Below are 27,443 nucleotides of genomic sequence, written 5' to 3' on the forward strand. Positions count from 1 at the left end.
TTTAATGCAATATAGTGAAGAATTTTCCGCCTCAGTATGAACCAATTTTCAATAAAAAATTTCACTTAATAAATATTTACATAGCTTTGAATAGGTGTATTTATATTTCACATGTACAGTAGAATCCCATTATACTCTGGGTGTTAAATTATACTCCCATTATACCCTCAACTCTTACTGAAATGTTTATTTTCAAATAGCAAATCTTGACGTGATCCCCTCATCTGTGTCGACTGAACTCAGTTTGGATAACTCAAACTCGCAATATTTGTAATGCTCAAACATGATTATGGATACGATATATATCATTTCAAAATCTCAATATTGTATCATATAACAAAAATATGCAAGAACTGAGGATGGCTTCTTCTTTTAGAAAACTGTCTAGCTGCTGTGATGTGCTGGGCTCACACTGCAAAGATCTGGGTCCATCCCTAGCAAGAAGCACAGCGATGATTGGCTGAAAAAGGTTTAATATCCTGTTAAATCTGAAACAAAATCCCTCTTGTGCCTTCTTCTGAAAATCATTTTTGTTTTCTAATAAACCATCATAACTTTTCAACTTCGAGAAACTTCTTTAAAACCTCATTGAATTATTGAATAGATGAGGCTGCTATGTTACAGCCACTTATATTTCAAAAACATAGCAAACATAGCCATGGGTGTACCCAGTGGGTGGGTGGGTGGAAGGTTCCCCCCCCCCACTTTTTTCTTCTGAAGGAGGGAGTTTGTTTCTTATTACAAAAAAAAACCCAAACCTCAGTTCAAGTGTGGACACAGTGTGTCCATATGAAAAGTTAACATTTTTATTTTGATAACTACACAACCCTTTGCAACATGAATGACATATCTGAGTAATACATGTTATTTGGATACTTTTTCTAATTGGAAGTATGCCTCTAGGTCTAGGATCAACGGTTTGCCAGTAAAATGAAATATGCCCTGTCACCTATGCACCCTGTACACAGGGTGATTCAGAAAAGATGGGGGGGGGGGAACTTTAAGAGGTGATGGTACACACCAATACAAACAATTGTCATCAAAGAATGCATGGTATAACGCCAAACGCAAACATGCTAGCACTTTTTGAAATGGCCGCTCCATAAATGTTAAAATGGCATTACTATTGAAATTTATCAAGGGAGAAAAAGAACACCATGCATGCAAGTGTAACCTGGGGAAGAAGAAGAAACCGTATGCAAATCTGCATCACAGTAAATAAAAGGCATAGACGTCAGCCGTGTGAAGCTATTCCAGCGTTATTCCAACAATTCTAACAGTTGTTAGGTACAGGATAATGGTGCACTTTAGTAATACTGAAAAAGCAGACATGCATTTCATTTATGGAGCTTCAACTAGAAGTACTACAGAGGCAGCACAAATGTACAGTGAGTGGTTGCCCAATACATATTACCAAAGTGCACCATTATCCCTAATGTTATAACTGTTAGACCGGTTGCACGCTGGAATAAATTCACAGGGCTGACGCTGAATCGTTTATTCAGTGTAAAGAAGATTTTCAGTTTCTTCTTTTTTCCTAGGTTACATGTGCATGGATGGTGTTCTTTTTCTCCCGATAAATTTCAACGGGAATGCTATTTTAACATTTGCGGAGCGACTGTTTCAAAACGCACTAGAGTGTTTGTGTTTCATGTTAGACAATGCATTCTTTGATGATAATTGTTTGTACTGGTGTGTACTATCACCTCTTAAAGTTCTTCCCATTTTTTCTGAATCACCCTGTATATAGTTAGCTTTCAAGACTTCATTTGCAGGTGCAAATAAAAAACTGCAAAAATTTGTCTATTGATATCCAGTCTTAAATCAAGGTCTTTTAAATCTGGAGTTTGCTGCATAAATAAAAATTTCAAGAGAGAGAGACAGAAATGAGTTCCCATGAAACATTTTCAGTTATGATAGAATTTTATATCAACTGAATAATAAAGTTTCAAACTTTGAGACAAAACATTAATTTTATATTCCTCTTTAAGGAGGTGTTTTAGTTGTAGTGAATAATTTATTAGAAGGAATATTTTTAATAAATTGTTAAAAATGTTTTTATTCATTGATAAAAGAAACCAAATAAACTAATTTTAACTTGGGCATACTCACAGTTTCTTGAGTCCATTCAAATTGGAAAAAGTGAAAGAAGGTATGACTGTCAACATTGGAGATTGGATGACTCTATACAAAATAAAAAATTAGAATCTATATATAACTCTATAGGAAATAGCCAATTAAATAATGATAATTAGGTTATGAAATATAATTTATAAAAAAATCTATAGTTTTCCTCTTGTGTATTCATAATTTTTTTCTTCACCAAAACTAATTTAAACCCTTACCTGTGTCGCCTGAAACCAGTTAGGGCAACTCAAACAAGCAATAGCCATTGCAATGCTGTCAGCTATTGTGATTTTTGTGCCCAAACCCACGAGTAAAATTAGTGTTTCTGTTCCATAATTCACGAATTCAGTCAAAAATTATTGAATCATCAATTTTTCATATTATAGAATATAGTGTGTACATATAGGCCTACAGTGAAAAATAAAAAGATCTTCATTTTCTTTTAAATTCTATTTTATCCAACTGCGAAGCTATTCATCTCAGTTTTTAATTATTTTTTTTAGTGCTTCCTACTATTTTATGAAACTAATATTACAATTTTGGGCAGACAGATCAAACAATTTAGCCCTAACAAAGCCCTAGATAGATGGCACCACCTACTGAACACAAAACATGCCATATGCTGGGCACACTGTTAAGTTTCACCAACACAAATCTGACATATCTCCCATATTCAGGGGTGAAAATATGTGGCAGTTAAATGGCGACAGATCCGAGTGGTGAACCATCAGGGAGGGAAAGAATTAAATCATTCTACATGGAAATCACTTTGCAAGGATTTATATGAATAGGGAATCAGAAGACAAGCATTTGAGAGAGTGTGTACTGAGAGAGAGGAGAGAGAATCTCATTAGCTTTAAATTTAATCAGAAAACATTGGAAGAGCTAAGATTTTTTTTAACGAAATGGAAAATCAATCACAAGAGAATTTATACATTGATTTATTAGCACATATATAAATGTATGCCTCTAACTTTTTAATTACAGTGGATCCTGCTTATAACGTTTCCCAAAAAACCATCATAAAAAAAGTTGTAAGATGGAAAACACTTTAAACGGGAAATCTTAATGAGTATTACTTAGAGTTGGGACCACGGAAATAAGTTGTAATAAGTGGAAAAACATTCTAAAAGGGGAACCTTATAAACAGGATCGACTGTATATTTGTTTTAGATTTATTACATATGCTAAATTTCATGTTAAATTCTCTGTGTTAATGGCCTTCTTTGCAAGCTTTTCCTACTAGTATACAATGAACGTAAATGAATCTTTGGGTAGAACATGTCTTTAGAAATGAATTATTTATTTGATTCACAGAGATACCTCCTCTTACCCAGAACATGGTCTACTGCTCTATCTCAACGAAGAGATAGAAGCAGGTGATCAAAGACCTGGGGCATGCTGGAAAAAAATTAGAGATACCAGTGAATTATAGGGAGCATATTTTTTTTCAAGATAATTTTTTTTCGAGAGGGACCCACTTTCACTCAAAAAGGACCCAGATTTCCCAAATAACCTGGGTCGCGGGACCCAGGCTAATTAGAGTACAGCAGCATCTCTGTATGTAGTCATAACATCTGGTTGTGTGTACTCCCATTTTTGGATTTTCTTCCATTTAAAAACGTAAAATAAATTCACTCATACTCACAAAAGAACTGTATTGTTTGGCACATCTTGCATCAGCATATCATTCCAAACTTTGAAACCACTATGAGGTGTGCAAACTACTTTTGTAGTAATTCGACTATGTTTTTCTGATGTTTTTAATGTATTGCAGATGCATACACTGGGGCAACAATGCATTAGTTTGAAAAGACAAGTGATGGGAATCATGTAAATTTGAATGGCCTGATACATTATTTAAAACCTGAAAGTAAAAAAATAGAAATTATATCAAACACAATAAAAACTTCATGCACAAAATAAAATGCTAACTTCAGAAAAACCATTTGCGGATCAAAAATTGGACTAGAAAATCTACATTCTCAACGCACAAAAATCAACCATTACACAACCGTGATATTTTTCAGAGTTTGTTAAATCAAAAAAAAGTTTAGGTGCTTAATTTTTTAGGAGCCATAATGTTTTGGAAAGTGGTCAAAAATCTCTTTTTCCTCCAACTTTTCTGGGACTCTAAGTGTCAATCAACATAGAAAAAAATTATAAACATGGATTTTCAAAATTTTGTGCTGTCCCTAGACTCTAATTTAGTAATCACTGGCTTACTAAATTGGAAGATAAATAAATATATTGGAAATAAAAAGCTGATAAAAAAATATCAAATCCAAATTTTATTTTGTCACCATGGCAACTTGCTACCAGGGATTTGTCAAGTTCTGATTTAGTTAACACTAATGTTTTTCGCGAACAATATACTAGAATGATGCTAATCACTAATTTTGGTCCCTGAAATACTGTGTATGTGTATATATATAAATTGTAAGTATAGTACAACACAGTAGAGAGAGAACCTCGTTTATCGAAACATCAATTCTCCGGACAACTTGGTCGACCAAACACCTTTTCAACCTACCTCATTTCCAGTTTTCTATAGTCAATGATGCTCAACAGTTGATATTTTCTTAGAACTTCAATTCTCTTATCTTGCAACTCAAGCCAATAAGTGTTGCATTGGATATTCTTCAAACAGATACAGCTACAATAGCTGACTCATACCGTGTTTGGCTAAGCCTTCTCAAAGAAAGTGCTCTTCAGCCTCACATTGAAAAGATACAAAACAGGATGAACCAGATTCTGAGACCATTTCATTATTTGGCATATAATTTGCACCCAAAATATAAAGTTGAAGGACTGACTGATGTGCAAAGTGATTTGGCTCGCACATGGGCAACAGAGAAAATTAACGGTTGTCTGCCATTGCTAATTTCATATGAAGCGGAAGAAACTCCTTTTCCACCTTCTTATTCCAGTGCAGCAGGAAGAATGACAAACCCTGTGATTTGGTGGAAAGGACTTTCTAAATGTAATGCTTTTTCAGCTGAGCCTGCATCTGAACTCATAAAACTAGCAATGCTTTTGCTGTCCAGTCCCACCAGCTCAGCCTCCATTGAAAGAGTATTTTCTAACTTTGGATTTGTCCATTCAAAACTTAGAAATCGTTTAGGTGTAGAAAAATGCGCAAAATTAGTTACATGTTATCGGATGCTACGTGGTAAAAATGAACCATACTATCAATTATATATTTATTCTAGACATTTTGTACTTCAAATTCAAAATCGCAAATTATAATTAATATTTTGTTTCAATTTTAATAAATTAGTGTTTGAAAATGAAACATTGTAATATCAAAGTGCCTCATCATTAAGTTATATACCTATTCTATTCAAAACATCCCAAAGCATTCATTTAGGTTTTTGACGGTTTAAACCAGTTTTTGACACTTGTCATGTCAAAAACCTTGACGTCAAAAACCCAACCTTGATTTTGTCCCACTCGACGTCACATCCTTCATAAGTATTTTTGCAATTTTCACCAGCTAAACATGGTTTGCGATACCATGTTCTATGAATACTTTTGTTCCTCTTGATGCCTAATATCCCCCCTCAGAGTTTGTCGCTAGTTCAAGGCAACACCCTGTATAATCTTCACATTGTCAAAATTGTCCATAGCTCTTTCCAAACATTGCATATTTTGAATCCATCTCATACTACAAAATTTTAGAGAAAACAATTCTCTTTCAATTTTACTCATTTTTGGAGTCTGTGAACTGTGTGTAGCAAGGAGGAGAATCTATAAACAAAAAATATATACCACTAACAAATTGTTAATTCATCCCATCCAGCTGTCTTCCATACAACCCACAGGTAGAAGGGCACCCCCCCCCCCCCTTCCATGTTGACATGATATTTGAATGGCCCCCTACACAGAGGTAGGGAAAAACAAGCAAGGATAAAACATTTTCCCAGAAAAGATGGAAAAGAAATAAGAGCTGGTATTGGCTTTGTTTTCACCAATGGAAAGGAGAGTGTCTCCCCCTTCATCCATTTACTTAGAAAGCAGCTTCAGTGACCTTGACCAACATTATGATTTCAAGTATGTAAAATCCCATTTTCAACAGATAAGATATTTTGCTCATGTATACTAAACTTTCAGTAGGGGATCTGGAGGAAAATGCAGATAAAGATTCTTTGATAAGGTTTTCTTTTTCTCTCCCAGAGGATCTGAAAGAAATAATCTTCTATGGAAGAAAGTGAAGATCAACCACTGGAATGTTAATTTAACCCCTTTCAAATTTTTTTCCTTCAGATTTTTTTTATGACTTTTCCCAAATATTAATAATTTTCCCTGACCATTTTCTGATTCCGACTTTCCAGGTTGCTGGAAACCCTGCAAGACATGAAATTCGTCAGCTCAGCATTGAAGGAGAAAAACTGTTTGTGAATTCAGAAGATACAGCTAAATTTGTTAAGGAATTCGAAAAATTGTCTAAGGCTAAGGTTTAACAGCCAATCAAGTTTACAACTGCAATGCGACCAGACTATACTGGGAAGTTTTCCTATCAAAAACTTTTGTTGGTAGAACTGAATCTACAGCTTCTAAAAAGGAAGAAAATAAAAGATTGTATTACAATCCTTGCATGTATAAATGTGTCTGGGATTCATCACTTGCCCCTAACTGTGGTAGGGAAATGCCTCAATACAAGATGTTCCAAAAATGTTGACTTTAGTTCATTATCAGTGAAATATTTGTCACAGAAAAATGCTTGGATGGATTCTAAGTTGTTTCTTGAATGGTTTCAATGCATATTTGTCCCAAAAGTCAAAACAATATTAAAAGAAAAAGGTTTAGACAAAGCAGTTCTATTAATGGATAATGCACTGGCACATCCAGACGGTTTGATACTCCAGAATGATGGGATAGTTTGCTTGTTTTTTTTTCCCTCCAAACACAACTTCCCTTATTAAACCTCTTGATCAGGGTGTACTGGAAAGCCTAAAACGCCAGTACAGAAAGCAGTAGCTGCAAAAAAAATTGCTGATTGAAGAAAAGAATTCCTTGCAGGATATCTTGTCTTTTATGAAAACACTGAATTTAAAAGACTTGTTACATGGTAGCAGAAGCTTGGAATTCTCTTCCTCAGGTCATTATCCTGCAAAGTTTTAGGAAGTTATGTCCATATTTTAATGGTTTTGATGCAATCAAAACCACTGAAGGCGATCAAAATCTTCAGGATTCGAAAGAATGCTTAGATATACTTCAGGAACTCCCTGTATTCCAATCTTGTGATGAAGAGGATGTGTCTCAATGGTTGAAAATTGATCCAGGATATTTTTTGAATGAAGAAAAATAATTACAAAAGTGAACAATTAAGTTGATTTGGATGACTTTGAAACTGATGAAGATGAACCAACGGCAGATGCAATAATGCACACTGAGGCAGAACAGTGTTTCACAAAATGTCTTGGGTGGTTAGAATCACGGCCTAATGCTGACCCGCTTCAATTGTTAATGTTAAAACAATTACAGGATGACACATTACTTATCATGCACGTATGTAGGCCTATTTGTTTTAACATTTTATTTTTTATTTTCTCTTTTGTGATATTCTGAAAAGTAAATGAAAAAAGCAGTATAAGTCAGATTTTATTATCATAAGGTTTTTGTTACTGAATTTCAATGTATTCCTTTGCATTATCAAATTAGTTTCGAAATTGATTTATGGTTTATGTACATATTTCTATCGTTAATTTAAAATTTTGAAACTAATCTTTCTTAAAATATTAATTTCCTATTAAAAAAGCAATTATTTTATTTAAAAAGAAAAAACAGAACTTATAGATCAAGAGTCCCTGCTTAAACTATTTTAAATTTTTCCACACCCTGAGCGTAAATGAAAGCTTGTGAAGTTATCAAAATAATAATAGTAATCTAACATATCTATAAATCCGATAATAATGTCAGTGGATAAAAAGAAACCAAATCAAAGTTTGAAAATTATTACAATAACCTAATAAATGTAATTACGGTGATTGAAACTAATTTATCATTTCTTTAAAATAACAATTCGTAGGAAAAAGGAAGAAAAATCATCAAATAGACTGAAAAAATATTGTAGCTGAAAAAAGTATTTATATTACAAATCTCTTTTTTAATAAGAAGGAAGTCGATGCAGGAGACAAGGGATTCACCTCGTTCTGCGTGTAGGGTTGGTTTGCATCTAGACGCTTGAGCCCGCAATTGAAAGCTGGAATGACCAGTTCCAGCATGCACTCCTATATGTACACTTTTTTCGCCTTTACAGGAACACTCTTGAAGGCGGTTCTGAATTTGCTTACAGCAGTCGCGAACTCAAAAGCATACATGTAAAGGGGCCTTAACTTTACCACATATTAGCAACATGCATACCATATCAGGTTACTTTTACTTCAATATCATTGAAGTTATGTAAAGAAAAAAACAAGATTGGAATTTTGTGATTTAAATCATGATTCAAATCAAGCTGATTTAAATCGGCATACGGGTCATTCCCAAAAAAAAGTGTACATTCTACATTTTTGAGATGATCAAATAAAATTGATCTCAATAAATATTTTTCACTATTATTTTGTAATAATATTTTATTTTTTGGGTTGTATGACTGAAAATGATCGATTTTGTCCCCTCTGTTACGAAAACAAATATCACTGTAAAAAAATGAATATTATCATTTCTGCTGTTTTTACCCCTTAAAATAACGAAATCAGCTTATTTCTTACACATAGGCTGAAAAAAAGTAGTTAAGAAATTTTTGACTTTTTTTTCTGTCGTTTTGATTGTTTTTCATGATTTTTTCGAAATAGCACATAGAAAAGTTTATTTTTTATATTTTTTCAACTACTTAAAATTAATTTTTTTTTATTTCTGGCAGACAATGGGTCGATAACTTATACAGGGTTCCCAGCAAAATCTGCTTGATCATTTCCCTGACTAAATTCAAAAATTTCCCTGACCAAACACTGTAACGCGCATAATAAAATCCTAAACCATCCAATATCACTCTAAATTATCATTCCCCCCCCCTTCTGTATTCATGGGGGTTGCATTCCGGGGTGGGGAAAATACGGGAAATCTGCGAATAACCGAAAACATAGTTTTATTTGTTTATCTCGTTTCTTGAACATCATGAGAAGAGCAGGATGCCGCAAAAGTATAAGGGAATGTAAAAGAGGGTGCAGCGATTGATTGTTGGTGATATTTTCTGAAAGAACATTTGTTGTTAGAACTGTTTGTTGTTTCTTCTTCATATCATCAAGTATGTTGGAGTGTGTTGACAAGACTCAGGGATCCCACCCAAAAAATAAGAAAAAGTAAGAAAACACAGGACTAAAAAGTAGGGTGGGGGAGGGTAACCCCCTTAGACTACATAATCATACGATAATGGATGAAAATTCCTAAAAAAAATTTTTTGCAAAAAAAAAAATAATAATTTTCAATTAACTTTTTTTTCATAGCACTATTTTAGTTTCCTATAAGATTGACTCAAGCCAAAGCAAAATGATAAATGACTTGGTTACAAAATCAATTTTTGGCCAAAACAGTGTACTAGCAACCACAGATGTCTCTCCTCATATAATTACATTACATTCTTTTTTTGGAGTCTTCCAAGGTACAGAGCTTGTCAACTCTCTTCGACAAGAATTTGAATTTGCTTACAGCAGTCGCGAACTCAAAAGCATACATGTAAAGGGGCCTTAACTTTACCACATATTAGCAACATGCATACCATATCAGGTTACTTTTACTTCAATATCATTGAAGTTATGTAAAGAAAAAAACAAGATTGGAATTTTGTGATTTAAATCATGATTCAAATCAAGCTGATTTAAATCGGCATACGGGTCATTCCCAAAAAAAAGTGTACATTCTACATTTTTGAGATGATCAAATAAAATTGATCTCAATAAATATTTTTCACTATTATTTTGTAATAATATTTTATTTTTTGGGTTGTATGACTGAAAATGATCGATTTTGTCCCCTCTGTTACGAAAACAAATATCACTGTAAAAAAATGAATATTATCATTTCTGCTGTTTTTACCCCTTAAAATAACGAAATCAGCTTATTTCTTACACATAGGCTGAAAAAAAGTAGTTAAGAAATTTTTGACTTTTTTTTCTGTCGTTTTGATTGTTTTTCATGATTTTTTCGAAATAGCACATAGAAAAGTTTATTTTTTATATTTTTTCAACTACTTAAAATTAATTTTTTTTTATTTCTGGCAGACAATGGGTCGATAACTTATACAGGGTTCCCAGCAAAATCTGCTTGATCATTTCCCTGACTAAATTCAAAAATTTCCCTGACCAAACACTGTAACGCGCATAATAAAATCCTAAACCATCCAATATCACTCTAAATTATCATTCCCCCCCCCTTCTGTATTCATGGGGGTTGCATTCCGGGGTGGGGAAAATACGGGAAATCTGCGAATAACCGAAAACATAGTTTTATTTGTTTATCTCGTTTCTTGAACATCATGAGAAGAGCAGGATGCCGCAAAAGTATAAGGGAATGTAAAAGAGGGTGCAGCGATTGATTGTTGGTGATATTTTCTGAAAGAACATTTGTTGTTAGAACTGTTTGTTGTTTCTTCTTCATATCATCAAGTATGTTGGAGTGTGTTGACAAGACTCAGGGATCCCACCCAAAAAATAAGAAAAAGTAAGAAAACACAGGACTAAAAAGTAGGGTGGGGGAGGGTAACCCCCTTAGACTACATAATCATACGATAATGGATGAAAATTCCTAAAAAAAATTTTTTGCAAAAAAAAAAATAATAATTTTCAATTAACTTTTTTTTCATAGCACTATTTTAGTTTCCTATAAGATTGACTCAAGCCAAAGCAAAATGATAAATGACTTGGTTACAAAATCAATTTTTGGCCAAAACAGTGTACTAGCAACCACAGATGTCTCTCCTCATATAATTACATTACATTCTTTTTTTGGAGTCTTCCAAGGTACAGAGCTTGTCAACTCTCTTCGACAAAGCACAGCAAATTTTGAAGACGTACGTTTTTTTAAGAATGACGCTCTTTCGAGACCACTTTCAAACGCACAGTGCAAAATGTGTAGATTACAAGATCCGATGTAAATAAGGCAAAGTGAACCTGTTTTACTGCATTGTCCATCATTTTTTAAAGGGATTTGTTCACATTTTACTGTTCAATGCCAGTGTAATCATTTTTTACAAATGAAGCACTTCCATTTCTAGCTCTTTGCTGAGCATTGTAAATATTGTTTATGCCTCTTCATGCCTTAAAAATACAGGAGACAACTGAATGCTATTGGGTAGTATCAGAATCACCAAATCTAGAATAGACCTATGTATCCAACTGCTTTGAAATGCAAACTGTTGTTTCACCTATTTGCACCGTAATTTTGAATGATGAATGTTAGTTACTGTCCAAGACCATGAAGTAATAAATGCAAAATTATTTTTCCCATCTAGATAGAAGTTTTTAATGACTACTATACTTGTTGAACCCTCAAACTAAGCAAATTAAAAATTAATCAACCAAATGGTCCACATACACCCCCCCCCCAAATAACATTAAAAATGATAAAATTTCTGCTTTGGCAGAATCATTAATTGAATTTTTCAACATTTGTAATATTTGGCAATATATCAATGATTTCCTGCTCAATTAAAATCAATTACACAAATTTTGTCAATAGGATTTGGTAAAAAAGTAGGAAAAGTAGGACAAAACCGAGAAAGTAGGACAAAAGTAGGACATTTTACCAAAAAGTAGAAAAAGTAGGACGAGTGGGAGCCCTGAAGACTTCCTCTACCAAATTTTCTACATGTGAAGAATGTACCATAGAGGGATCTATATCATGAAAATAATCTATTCAACTTGCGAAGCCCTCCCCTATGTTACTCATGGTGAACTTGTATTTTACTTCTTTATTTTGATTCGCTTGGTACCGCTTGTTTCATGAGCAATCAACTGCATTGATTCTTCCTTGGTCAATGCCTCTGAATTGCTATTAATTAGCTGTTCGACTTCTCTTCTATATCCATATCATTGAACCCTTCTCCACCCACCTGTTTCGTTCTCATGACAATGTCTTTTATAATCTCTTCAGTTGGCTCTGTAAAAATGGTTGTGTCCTAGAGTGCACATGTGGCCAAAGATCAATCCAACCGAGTTGATTGTTTCTCTCTTAAGAGCTGCCATGGTTCTAGTGATGACAGTAATGGCATTAGTGATAGCGTAATTCTTCCATACCTTCAAGATATTTTCTGCATTTGCATGCACAATCATCTTCATTGAGTGACATATATAGTGAGCCTTGAATGCTCGCATTACCCCTGATCAAGGGAACTAAATGATAGATGTTGTATTAAAAGACACATAACAGACTTCCACACCATCAACTTTGAACTAATTGACATCTGGGTGTCCAAGAGTTTTATTCAGTATCAAAAGAACTTTGAATGGCATGTCTTCACTCTCAAGGTACTTCCGGACTTTTGGAATGGAATGAAACATTGTTTAAACCAATCCAGGAAAAATGTTTTCATAGTCCAGGCTTTTCTAATCTTCATCAAAAATACTGTGAAGGAGATTTGACTCATCCTTTCCCTTCAATGCTCAGGGATTCATAGATTTAAAAATGATGGTGGGCTTTACCATGTACCCATACGTTTTGCACAAACAACATAGTAAGTCTACCTTAACTACCGTAAGTCTCCTTAAAACCAGGGGCTTGCTTTTCTTCATGGGTGATAAATGTTTTCTGCGGCTTCTTCTTCAGAAATAGTGCAGTTTCATCAGCGTTAAACATCTGCTGAGGTGAATATCAATTCTCTTCAATAATTTTCTACAAAGTCTTTGGAAATTTCCTAGCTGCCTCCTGTCTCCTGGTCAGCAGTGGCTTGATCACCAGTGATTTTTACATTGTGTAATCCAAATCGTTTCTTAAACCAATGAAATCAACTTTTACTTGCATAAAATCCTGATGAAAGAGACGTTTCACTACCCTTTATAGAAGAGTAAATTAATCCTTTCACTATTTCCCATTATAATATTATGATCAATTGGACTACCTTCTTTGTAGCAGAAGACTGCTACAAAGAAGGTCTGCTATTAAACTTTTTAGAAAAAAAACCTGAATTTTCGGTATGAGAAACACGTGGATTGCATAGGCGATGCAAAGTTTTCACTGCCACAGGTGAAGCTACACTCACGGCTGACCAAATTTCAGATTCCCTTTTCTTGATATATCTCACAGTAGATTCGTTGATTCCGTAATGGCGAGCCACGGCAGCAATTGACTTACTTTCGCCAAGCATAGCCAATATATTCAATTTTTCTTGTAAAGTTTTCCCTTTTTTTCTCCTTTCAGAGTTATTATCAGTAGTGCACTAGACAAATGAGCCATCCTAAACACGCACAACTCAAATCTTGTAAACAAAACATGTGAATGACGATTGTTGAGCATTGCTGAAAAAAAATTCCAATGAAGGGGAAAAAAACCACAAATACAGGAACCACGAATACGGGGAGGGCCGAATGTATAACATTTTGTGATAATATACCATTGAAAAGCACATTGGACAGAATGTTAATATTTTGCCACCAAATCAAATTGTGTATATGATCTTGCACACAATACCAGTTTCCTTGGAAATCTCACACAGAGATAATTGAATTCAAGTCATTCTTCAACATAAAAAGGTTAAAGGTTCTCTACCCACAGGCAGGAAAAAAAAAGCAAGAGGATAAAATGTTTTTTCAGAAGAGATAGAAAAGAAGTTAGAGCTGGTATTGGCTTTGCTTTCAACAATGGAAAGGAGGGTCTCTCCACTTTAGATCCTTTCATCTATTTACTCAGAGGGCAGATTGTTCCTTGGCCAACATTGTTTTCCAGTATGTAAAATCCCACCCTTCAACTTGATAACACATTTCTCTCAGTAGGGGATCTGGTGGAAAATGCTGATAAGGATTTTTTCCCTCCCTTTGAGAATCTGAAAAATAATCTTCCATTGAAAAAAGTGAAGGTAAACCACTTGAATGTAGATTTATCCTCTGATTTTTTTGTCCTTCAGATTTTCCCTGACTTTTCCCAAGTATTTAGAATTTTCCCTGACTTTTGACAAATATTTAACATTCTCCCTGACTTTCCAGGTCGCTGGAAAGACATCTATGACACCTGAAAAACATACACTCTATGAGGAAATTCAAAAAAACACGCCCCCCCCCCTCGTGGTTTGAATTTTGGCTCTGGAAAAATTTTTAAAATCTGGTCAAAGTGGATGTAAGAGATATCTTTGTCATCAGCTCTGAACAGCTTCCTAGCAACATTCAGTTTTGAGGCACATAACTTTGACCTCCCCATCATCTTCAATGTCATTTTTGGGCTACAACAACGTATCGGTATGGATTTATATACACCACCAGATTCAAATTTCCCGAGCATATGAACACCTACTTCAATTAGACCAGTTGAAATTTCTTCATTGCTGTTTCCTTTGGAGTCAATAGCATAGTTTTCACTATTTTCTTGAATGTCACTTTCCAGAGATTCAAACTTTGAAATCAGTTGTGGAACTTCCAGATTTATACTTCTTTGGCAAGAGTAAGTTTTCTTTTTGTAGTATTGACAGAGATTGGCATTTCTTTCACAAAAGCAAGAGACATCTCTGTATTGCAGCAATCCATTGCCAGTTGCTACTATTTGGTGGACTGCCACAGTGCCTTTCAGCACAGGTATATCATTGGGGATAATTTTTTTTATACCTTTTATTTTTTCATTTTTGATTTCAAATAATTTTACATTGGTGGCATCTTTGAGAATTGTGAAAAACTGAGTGGCATCTGATATGTCATTCCGACATGCAACCAATCTATCAGCTGTCCTTTTCAATACAGCACCAACACCATCAACTGCTCCTTTGCCATGGTTTGCTTCAAAAAAATTCTAAGTACACCACTTGAAATATTTTGTGACATATTTGTCCAATAAGTAAACATTTTTATTTTGTTTGTACTGAGTACAAGGTCCATCAGAAAAAAAGTGAACCACGTTTATTTCACATTCTTCTTTTTCATCATTTTCAAAATCGGTTCTAAATGAGCCCAAATAGATGAAGGTTCATGCTCCAAATTCGGTGACACTGAGCAGAACGAAATTGGCTTCTCACATTCCGCAACATACAGCACACAGGTATGAAGACATACTTGATTTCTTGACCCACCGAAATGATGACTTTGCACTCCTTCAGACAATTTGCAATTATAATTTTCACTGGAATCCACATGAAGAACAGCTTCATGCTTTTGTATGTTTCTAATGCACATTTGGTAAGCTCTATATTGGTGGTGGATGTTAAAAATGTGTTTCTTGAACAATTTCATTTTTTTTTAAAAACATTGATCGAGTCTGTTAGGTTCCACAATCTCTGCTCTTTTGTTATTTTTGTAACTTCTATCATTTGGCAATTCTTTTCCACTTTTTCTTGTTTGCGCTGCCATTCTTCACACTGTACAGTGCTATTATCATCCAGCGATTTAGAAATTTCATTCATAGATACCATCTTGTCATGATAACTCAAACATTTGCTATACATACAGGATTTAGACTTTTTGCTACATGTGATATCATCAACTATGGTTTCTGGAGATGTTGTTTGGATTAATCTGAGTTTATATAGTGCAATCAATTTATATTTCAAATTATTTATGAAAATAATGTAACAGAGTGGACATCAGACAGAAAAATCTGGTACTAAAAACATAATGGGGTGAAATGTGATAATTAACCCAGAGACTCCTCTATAAGCTTTGAAAAACGTTCACCCCATTAGCAAATTCTAAAAACCACACGCCCCCACCTCATAGTTTGAATTTTGGTCTGGTAAAATGTTTAAAATCTGGTCAGTGTGGACAATGGTCTTGCTCTCAGCTGTATATTATATCATCAGGACGATTTTTCTTTTAATTCAAAATTTTTTGTTGAAACTGAATGGTAATTTGATGTGTTGGTATAAATCTCGCGTTTATGTCTCTCACATTAGTGATCCAGAGTATATCCAGTGAGACTTGGTGAGGGGGGATAGAGCTAGGAAACAAAAATAATATAGGGAAATAATTATTCTGTCACTTAAAATACAGAATGTATTGCCATATGACGACCTTTATTCATACTAAAATGCCCCTTATGCCACATCTCCCTGGATCTGTGCCTGGCAGTGATTTTGACAATCTGCACTATTTAACTTCCGTATTTAACTGAAAAATAACAGGATGGGGGAGAATGTGGTAAAGGGCTTAAATTGAATAGATAACTTAATTAAATTTAACTTAAAACTTCAAAACATCTTAACTAAGAAAACTTTACTTTAAATCATAGTTTCCATTCTGTTGCATTGGTTGAGTTTTTGGAAGACGTAACAGAGTGGACAAATTAGCCTAAATTATTATTTTTTCATTATAAATTTAAATGATATGTGAAAACTTTTATTATATTTTGAAGCATATCTCCATGTGCTATCTCTAGATGCTGATATAGATGGTAAAAAAAATCGTAATTATTTATGATAATGACGTAACAGAGTGGACATCTGACAGAGAAAAATCTGGTACTAAAGACATAAAATGAATATTAAGTCATTTTGCAAAAGTCAAATCCAAAATTGTTGATCAAGCATTAAAAGTAAACCTTTCAATGAGCTCAAAAGTGTTATCAGATTTAATCGGGTATAAAAATATATTTCCCAAATGACCGTAACAGAGTGGACATTTTAATTTCGGGACAAGAACAAAAAAAGTTTTTCATAAGAAAAACAATTTTTTTCTCAAAATTTTATTGTCAGTTTTATTCATCTATGGCACATATATAAAATGTGAGATTCCAATTTTTCTGAAAAAAATTCCAGGTTTGCACCAAGTCTCTGTTAACACTTTTTGAAGCTGGGACACAGCCAGATTTTGACGTTTTGCTACAATGATTTAAAAAAGAAATTAGATACCATCTGAAACAAATTAAGAAACACTGCATGACAGAGAATTAAATGAAGAACTAGAAAAAAAAATTACCACCTTGCTCATTGCTCTGAAATTTTGTAAAAAAAAATTACAAAGTCTCGGAAACAATTTGTACACTTTATTTTGGGAATGACCCGTACCCTGTTGATTATTAAAAAAATTTTTGGCCAAAAAAGGGTACTAGCAACCACAGATAATTCTTTTGTCCTCCTCACAATATAAATTACATTCTTTTCTGGAGTTTTCCACAGTCCAGTCTCTTAACTCTCTTCGACAATGCATAGCAAATTATGAAGACATGTAAGTATTTTTAAGAATGATGCTCTTTGGAGACCACTTTCAAAAGCACAGTGCAGAATGTGTAAATTATAAGGTCCAATATTAATAATTCAAGGTGAACTGGATGGTTTTACTGCGTAATCCATCCTTTTTTTAAAGGCTTTGTTTAAATTTTACTATTCAATGCCAGTGTAATCATTTTTGACATATGAAGCACTTTCATTTTTAGCTCTTTGCTGAGCATTGTAAATATTGTTTATGCCTCTGCATGCCTTAAAAATGCGGAAGACAATGCTATTGGGTAGCATCAGAATCATCAAACTCAAAATAGGCCTATGTATCCAACTGCTTTGTTATGCAAACTCTTGTTTCACCTATTTGCACCGTAATTTTGAATGATGAATGTTAGTTACTGTCCAAGACCATGAAGTAGTAAATAAAAAATTATTTTTTCCATCCAGACAGAAGTGTTTAATGACTACTCAAAACATTGGCACAAGATGAGTTTTTGAACCCTCAAACTAAGCAAACAAAACATTAATAAACCAAATGGTCCACATACACCCCCAAAAAACCTTAAAAACAAAACAATTTTTGCTTTGGCAAATTCATTAATTGCAATCTACTACATTTGTATTATTTGGCAATATATCAATGATTCCTTCAATTAAAATCAATTACACAAATTTTGTTGATAGAATTTGGTAGGACAAAAACTAGAAAGTAGGGTATTTTACCGAAAATTAGGAAAACTAGAACAAGTGGGAACCTATATCAGCAGTTCAAATATCTTCTAACCTTCTAGCAGTTTCAAAATATCTTTGAAAAATATTATTATATATTTTTAATAGAACGTAGTAAAGGATATCATTGTATTGAGAGCTGTTCAACACCAAAAAATAGGTAATTCTAAACAAGATTAGAAAAAATATTGTAGAAAATTTCCTCATTATATTCAATATACATCATTGTGGAGGGATTTATTGTTATATCGAGTATCGTTTGGCAAGGTTTTATTGTAATTTGAAATCATCTTTGTGCAAAAGTAATTTTCCCCCATTTACATCTTCAGTTACTCAACTTTAAAATCTAATAAGGTCTACATTATCCAACGTAGGTCAGGTCCACATTAACTTGGATAATCAGGCCCTACTCTAATAATATTTTGAAGGTGTAGAAAGAATTTATGGTATCTCCATCATTTCATACAATATAGTGGGTGGCATGGACTTCAGATGCCCTTCAAAAAGTCACCAAATGTGACAACTTGGAAACGTTTATTTTCTTTGTGCTTGCTTTCTCGAACTGGATTATATTACCTTCTAAGGCTTTAAACCTGCTTATTGAAATAATATTGATAACAAGGGGTTATAAAAAAATTGAATTTTCTTTCTGATTTAATCAAATGTGGTTCAGGTGTATAAAGATGACAATAATAATGGTTTGCGAAGCGAGCGCCCAGCGAAGCTGGACCTCGCTATCATTTATTGGCTCACAAATATTCCAACACATTTGCATTGCGGTAAGCCACAGTATTTCTTATTAATTTTTTATTGTACCCTTCTCTATCCATGTCTCGATGACCCCCTATGAGAGTATCCGTGGACCTATCGTGAACAGCTACTAGAAACATCTTCCCTGAGTCCCTATCTTTATGCCACCAAAAACCCACTGCCCGTCCACCCTGTGACCTTCATTGTATTTCCTCTTCCCAAACTTCGATTCATCTATCTCTATTATCTTCCCTGTGCTGCCTATTTTTTCCAACTTGAGCTCAACACGATTCAGAATCATTTCATGGATGAATTGCTGCCAGTCGGCCAAGGTGCGAGATGAAAAAAAATACTCCTCTGCTATCCTACTGGAGCTTTCACCTCACACAATGGAATAGGTCAGCAGGAGATTCAACTTGCTGCAAGTGAACCACGCCACAACCCATACCTAACTGACTTCTGGGTTCTACAACTCCTCACTGTGCATTCCCAAATGAAATCATCAGAAAGTTTTTCTTTAGACATCCCTCATGGCACAGTTGCATTTACTGCAAAGCATTTCTGACTTAATGAGCCGTGATTCTCTCAAGAATTCTAAGAAAAGGGGCTTATTTCGGCACAGGTAAGACAAATAAAAAAACAATGTTGCCCACTTCCTCTTCCCCAAGGTTGCCCTACCATTAGAAAATGCAAGATCGAGATCCTTCGAAATTATGTCTTGATATTTCTTCACCACAATAAATATAGAAGGCATGACAATGGGTAAATGAAAAACACAACGGATAAAAAATAATTATAAGAGAACGGTACAACCTGATCAGTTAAAAGACGAATGTAATAATCTGAGTAACGCACTGAGAGAAGGATAGAACAAACCAAGAGATGCGCTGAAATAGAGATGTAAAATTCGCGAGAATAATCTTTCGGAGAATATTCTCATCAAGGAGAATATTCTCTGGTAGGACTACTATTATAAATAACTTGAGAATACTCTTATAAGTTTTTGATGAGAATATTATCCTGTTATTTATAATATAGTTACATATAAATATCTTTGACAATATTCTCTGAAAGGACTACTGTCATAAATTACTGGGGAATATTCTTACAGAAAATAATAAGAATTATTCTGAAGTTATTAATAATAGTCCTTTCAGAGAATATTCGAGAATATTCTTCAATTACCGAAATCTTTCCAGAGAGTATTATCAAGAATATATGGAATAACATATTATAATAAATAATCTCGATAAATAACTTGAGAATAACTATTATTTTCGATAAGAATATTCTCTAGTAACTTATAATAGTAGTCCTTTGAGAGTATTTGAGAATATTCTCTGCCTCGTCTCTCTTCCCGTCAAGAAAATTGGAATATTGAAGTCTGTAGACCACAATATTAAAGTTTGAAAGCAAGAAAATTAAACCAACATGGCTGAATTGCACAACTTTTAAAGAAATGTGAGTGATACAGAATTTAAGTGTATGTACATTTAAGAAAACAACAGTTCTGTATCTTAGAATGAAGGTTATTATATAAGAATAGCTTCCTTTATCAATCAACTTTGATTTAATTTCTTTTGTTGTGAACTTATTTCTGAAAATTTATCTTATTTCTGAAAATTTATCTAATTTTAAAATAATTTTTTAAGGTTTTAATCTAAAGGTTTCTAAAATATTCATAACCAAACTTTTAAAACCTCTCATTATGACCTGGAAAATATTCTGAGAATATTCTCGAACTAAAAGTTGTCATTCGGGGGGGGGGGTGATTATACCAAAAATTGTTTTATAGTAAATGTTTCAGGCAATGAAAACTAATTTATATTTCACAATATAAACCAAATTAGTAAAAAAATTTAAATCATTTAAAAGAAAAATGAATATTCTCGATTATTCTCCAATTTTTACATTCAGAATATTCTCATTCTCCGGAGAATATTCTCACCTCACATCTCTACGCTGAAAATGGGACAACAGCTATATCAAATTTTTGAAAAATACTGCGAACAAAAGAGAAAACCCGTTTTGGGAAGCAAGCAGCATCTAAAATCGAAAATTCTGGAAGACACAACAACCCAGAGCCCTATTATGCAATCTTGGTGACTTATTGAGTGGATTAAAGTCACCAAAGTCGTGGTGGACCATACTGCATCTGTTCCTCATGAATTATTACATGTGTGCATTAAAGCATGTGTGTGCCTTAAGGATTTTTTTTTTGATTTGTGGATTATTGCTACGCCGTGGTGGGAGGAGGATAAAAAAGAAACAGCTTCAGTATAAGGGGCAGCTTGGCGATTTTCTGAGACTTTTTTTTCAGTGCCAAACATGTCCAATGACCCAATCAGAAGTCGCCAAGACCGTCACACATTACGTGCAGGAGCCGGAAAAAAAATCGCCAACATAAAGCATCCAGACGCTTTTAAATAAACATCAGCCCTTCCTCTGTTGTTTAAAAAATAAAACTGGATAAAAATAAATCTATCAGGGTTTAAATAAAACCAGGACTGTTGTTTAAATAATAAATCGATCAGGGTTTAAATAAAGCCTGGGCCATTGTTTAAATAATAAATCGATCAGGGTATAAATGAAATAAGGGCACTGTTTAAATAAAGGAAAATATTAAAGGTACAACCTGAGAGACGATAGAAAAATCTGATGTTTGTTTCCGTTGTTTTTTATGCTGGCGATTCTTTTTTTCGGCGCGATATATCCAATAATTAATCCCATCCACGCACTACATTGTGGAGATCAAGCTCTCAATCCCAAAAAATGATCTCATCTACCAACGGTTTTCAAAATGCCGTGGCTATGGGGTGACGTCATTTGGAAGAAAAGAGAGGGAGAGAGAATCAGTTATGACAAAATGGCAGTTGGAAGTTTTAAAAGCCGCGCTAGGAACAAGAGAAAAAAAACAACCAGCGCCATCTATCAGTATTTTTTTATCATGAACAGAATAGAACATTCTGCTACAACCATAACCCAGCCGAACAACAAGGAACCCGAGTGTGCAGATGATGGCAACTTATCGCCGGAAAAAAGTCGCAAACTTGGCATGTCCCTTATACCGAAGCTGTTCCGTATAATCCAGATCGCCATGGTGCTATAAGTCACCAATGCTGGCGTAATGGTGGTGGGTTGCTGTTTCTTCTCTCTCGCTTTATAGAAGCTTCCATTACCCATCCATTATAGATGGCCCTTAATACGCGGGCGATTCAAACAGATAGTGGTGTTTTTCCCTTTGTTCAGTAGCGTCGTTGTCTTGGATTATTCCTGATTACCTTCCGCTGTTGTTGTTTTTAGCACATCTTTTCAAACGTTTGAAAAGCCATTTAGTCTTTTTTGTTCTGAGCGTTAGGATTCCAGGAACCAGATTACATTTTTGTTGACTGGCAAGGTTGTATACTTTTTATTTATTTTTCTTATTTATAGGAATCTAGATACCCAGAAAAAGTCAGAGTTTTAATTTTTTTATACATAGAATACGCTTATTTATTCTTGCGACAAGCCTAGCTTTCACCTTGTCAAGCGATCCGTCTGCTTTTGGTTTGATTCGGTACACCCACTTGTTGTCAAGAACTCTTCTACCGATAGGAAGTTCTGTCAGTTCCCATGTTTGATTCTCTTCGTGCGACCTCATTTCTTCCTCCATGGCATGATGCCACATTTTCGATTCAGGCGAACTTACAGCTTCACTATAACTGCTATGAGTGCTAACACCAGTCAAGGTACTGACCAACAGCACATAATTTTCTGTAAGAAAAGGAGGTGGTCTACGTTCTCAAAGAGGATATTGCCTTTCTAAAATTTCTGGTTTCTCTTGGCATTCATTATCAGTCCTCAGGGACACGTGGATGTTGTCATATTCATCACTGCACTCATCACAATTTTCGATGAAATCCACAGTTTCTGATTTGAATGATGATTCTTACAGGTTAATTCGACAGAATTTTTACATGGTATGTACACACGATATCCATTGTGAGCCTGGTAACCAACAAACAGTCCTTCCACAGACTTTCTGTCCCATTTTTTCGACGCCTTATTTTGATTGATGAGCATAACACCTAGTACCAAACACTTGTAGACGTTTGAAATTAAAATTGTCTGGCTTACCATACCACAGCTCATATGGTGTTTTACCATCTACTGGAGTCTGACCTGCGTGGTTGAGAACGAATACAGCAGTATTGCATGCCTCTCTCTGCCCACAACTTCTTAGGAAGTTGCTTATGATGAACCATGGCCCTGGCTGTTTCCACAACTATACGATTTTCACAATCAGCCGCCCCATTTTGTTCAGGTGTTGTGTTTCTACCATGACACGCATCTCAATACCACGATCATTAAGAATTTTCTTCACTGCATTATTCACGAATTCAGTTCCGGAATCACACAGAAATTGCTTCACAACATGGCCAGATGTTTTAATTTTGTTGAGAAAAGTCTCGATGCAAGAGGCCACTTCACTTTTAGTTTTCAAGAAGAAGACACGACGAAACTTGGTGTAATCATCTTTCATAAACAGCATGAAACGAGAACCTCCAACAGAGACTTCTTCCATGGGTCCTACAACATCAGCATTGATTTGTTCACCTGGTTGTGTTGCTCTAATCATTCGAGACTTGAATGATTTTCTATGGGACTTCCCATACGCACACCGAACACAAAATTCAGTGTCACCAGTAGACACGGAAATCCCTTTCTTATTGAGAAATTTTTTACGGTGTTTTTTTATTTTGATGCACCAACCTCTCATGCATTAACTGGAGAGTGTCACTAGAACTTGAACGAGTACTGGTACACACACTTTTGGTTTCTCAATAACCATGTTCTGATGAACAAACCATTATTCGACTTTTCTCCGACTGCAAGTCACGTGGTTTCTTTTTACATAGCAATACCTATTTACAAAAATCACACACAGATTTTTCTCGAGAGCATGCATTACAGAGAAGAGCTGATATTTCAAATTGGGAATGTACCAGACACCAGTGAGAAAGTTGTGATTCCATTTACCGTTGACTTTCGTTTTTACATTTATCTGACCGCATCCATAGGCGAGAAGCTTCTCCCCATCAGCAGCAATGACAACTTCCGGAAGTTCGAATTTTTCGAAATTCACGAACACATCGCTATTCGGTGTCATGTGGTGTGATGCTCCTGAGTCTGCAATCCAGCTATCGGCCGCTTGTAGTAACATACACGACATCGCAGAGCCCGAATTCGGCGATGGCGATGAACTTTCGTTGATTTTTCGTTGAGGGCAGTCAATTTTCTTGTGACTGATTTTTCCGCACAGGAAACACGTTATTTTTGCGGTAGATCCGATTTTCCCGTGATTTTTCTGTCCTTGTTTCCATTTCTCGTCTTTCCTTTTTGATCCGAGTTTCTTTTCGCCGGGAAAGGAATCAATTTTCTCTGCGCGTAACGCTGAGCCGTCTGAACCCCTTTGTAACTTGCTTTGTTGTTCAAATCCACACAACCGTTCTGTTAAGAGCTCGATTGACTGTTCATCCAGCGGTACACCATCCCATATCGTCTTGAAGGCCAGGTACTCCTTCGGTAGTCTGGACATAATACGAAACAGCAACATCGCGCTGGAAACCTCACATTTTAAAAATGCGAAACAAAAAAGAGAAACAAAAACAAATGTTACATGTCGTTTAGCAAATACACAATACACAACTCAATCTCTGCGAGTACAGATCTCGACTAACGACGAATGAACCGATTTGGCGGTGACTTGGCGACCAAAACATGTAGTACCGCCAAATCGCTTCATTCGTCGTTAGTTGAGATCTGTACTCGCGGAGACTGAGTTGTGTATTGTGTATGTGCTAAGAGTCATGTAACATTTGTTTTTGTTTCTCTTTACTCTCTCTCTATTAATTAGAATAATAATTAAGTATGAAGCACTCCGTATTATTTTGCAATCTCCATTATCTACTCTGCTACACCTTGCGTCTGTAGAAATCGTGAGATTTATACAACATGCAGGACCGTTGTTTATTTAAAAGAGTGGATACCTTATGTTGTTTTGATGTTTAGTCTTAGATAGTGATATTTTATTATAATTATGTGCTTGTTGGTTTTTTAGCATTCTTATGTTTGCTTGGGCGTCCTACAGCCTCGTATCATATTAACCAAAATCATATTTATAATCTATCTACATAGATATATTCCTTACGTTTCATGATATTTTTCATATTTGAATGGGTTTTTATTATTGTTTTCTATGCTGGCGATTTTTTATTTCGGCGTGTCTAACGGCCTTGGCAACTTTTGGTCGGGTCGTCTGACATGTTTGGCGCCGAAAAAAGTCACCAAAAATCGCCATCTCTGGATTATACAGCACCTGTTCCAACTTTTCTGTTTCCTTACGTTATGCCTCACAATGAGCTAGGGTTGCACCAAGACCTCGAGTTGCAACCCTAGCGCATAGCGATTATTTAACCTTAAGGGTAATTAAACTCAGTTTTCACCATACTATACTATTTACCAACACAATCCTGAACTACTGATAAAACTTTAATGATTTACAACAGCATATAAATGACATGATAACAGCAATTGCTGCCAAACACGGAATTCCCCAAACACTCATCTACCAGTTATCAAATTATCATTAAATCATTATAACTATTAGTCACTAGTTACATCGACTGTACTCGTAATTTAAAAATGTATTGCACCATTGACCATTAGTTTTAATTTCTTATTTATTTTTAGTCTTGCATTGCACTCACACGAAAATTATATACTTACACTACATATCACAAAGGAATTTTTAAAATACGTAGGTCCTTAACGAAATTCCCGCGCTTACACAATTGTTAAAACTACATCGGTAAAAGCTTGAAGATGGATTAATGCATTAAAAAGAAACAAAAACCAAATCATTCATAACGAATGCACGGGTTGATACCACCACGATTCATTTGGCATTGCAATGATTGCAATTACTTCAACAGAAATCTTCCACAATAGGAAAAATAAACATTTCAAGCATTAGGACGGCCTAATCCCAACTCTTCTTCTTCTTCTTTAATTATACAAGATTTTATGCCTGAGAGCCATCCCCTGTTTGAGACAAATTATACCAAATACATAAAATATAGTTCATAGAAAGTCTCAAAAAACTGAAACACAACTCAAACTCAAACAAACTCAAACAAAAACTCAATCACCTTCCCATCTTTTCCTTCTGAGAGAGATAGAAGAGATTAACAAAAATATATAAATAAAATAAAAAATAAACCAGACGAAAAAACGCAGATGGAAATGTTATATGAAATGAAGAAGAGGTCTTCAGGCTTAAAAGACGATACTAAGCCACTTTTGAATGAAATAATCACGCAACTCGTGGTAGCATAAGTTGGGATATTACTAGGGTGACCATACGTCCCGTATTTCCCGGGACAGTCCCGGTATTTTCTCTTCTTTTGGCCGTCCCGACTTTTTGGCAAAAGTGTCCCGGTTTTTCCCGTATTTCACACGACACCTACTTGAATTTTTATTCTTTATTGAAGTCGAAGATTGAGATTATTTTTCAACTCATAAATTATTTTATGATAGTTACAACTATATATGGGATATTAATCTCGCACATTTGCTTTGGTGAACGTTTTTTTTTCGTGGAATACATTTTAATCCACTGCAATTTGCAGTAATGCATCATTTCCCATCATTGTGAGTTTTCCGTAATTTCAACAATATTTGGCAACTTTGCTTGGTTTTGGCATCGTTTTTGGCGATAATTGGCGATGTCCCCGTATTTTCCCGTATTTGGAATCCCGATGTCCCGTATTTCTCTCTAGGAAATATGGTCAGCCTAGATATTACTGTACAGTGGCGGATTACCGCACAGGCGCATGAGGCACGCGCCTGGGGCCTCGGCAGAGCGGGGGGGCCTCCAAATAGTTGTGTGCTTCATCCTACATATGAATTTACATGCGCATCAACAAATCTCATTTGGTCATTTTCAAACAGTATTTCCCTAAGGGCACAAGCAGGAGGAGGGGTGAGAACAGCAGGTCCTAATGTCTGTCCGAAATGAAAATTGGAGTGAAGGCATAAACAGATGTCTCATTCCACAGTATTAAATGCTTTTATGGGCGCCGATAATATGACAGCTTTGGTGTAAGCTTTTGTATACAGTATAATGGATGGCAAGATGGCTATCGGCAAGCGGCGACGTCGACAGGAAGAGACACTCCTACTAATTAAAATGAATGTAGTAGAGCTCTTATTGTGATTTTGTCTCCCACTTATTTGAATGAAATATTATAAGCTGGTTCAAACAAGATATACATTTGCAATCTATGACTGGAACCATACGACAAAAAAAAAGTGGGGTTTGAAATGAATGCTGAATGACATGCATTCTGAATCACGTGATTTTTCTGTTTTTCTTTTAACACTCCCTCCCCGGCTGAAAAAAATCAAGGGGGTTTCTTTTCCTTCTTTCTAAAAAAAAAAACTACATTTTTGGATTGGTCAAGGAGGCTTGGGTAGACAACATGTTTGTGTCAGACCGAAAAGT

At 35.0% G+C, this 27,443-nt stretch overlaps 1 protein-coding gene across 2 annotated transcripts in view; it reads right to left on the reverse strand.

The window, feature by feature from the left end:
- Positions 1 to 25,947, reverse strand: part of Remo (Remoulade) — a 130,766-nt gene extending 104,819 nt beyond the window's left edge. Inside the window, exons 1-3 of one of the 2 annotated variants that reach the window (XM_089239701.1) lie at positions 25,667 to 25,921; positions 3,776 to 3,994; positions 2,113 to 2,184 (exon numbers count right to left, since the gene is read on the reverse strand). In XM_089239701.1, the coding sequence (XP_089095827.1) occupies positions 2,113 to 2,184; positions 3,776 to 3,984 (281 nt within the window). In that variant the 5' untranslated portion in view covers positions 3,985 to 3,994; positions 25,667 to 25,921. Of the gene's footprint in view, positions 1 to 2,112; positions 2,185 to 3,775; positions 3,995 to 25,666 lie in introns of both variants that reach the window. The other variant, XM_089239698.1, reaches the window with a different exon arrangement.
- Positions 25,948 to 27,443: the final 1,496 nt, after the last annotated feature.

This window comes from Pholcus phalangioides, unplaced genomic scaffold (genome assembly GCF_987345545.1).
Source record: "Pholcus phalangioides strain wild (caught in Gottingen) unplaced genomic scaffold, Ppha-v1.0 ptg000011l_1, whole genome shotgun sequence".
Lineage (NCBI taxonomy): Eukaryota > Metazoa > Arthropoda > Arachnida > Araneae > Pholcidae > Pholcus > Pholcus phalangioides.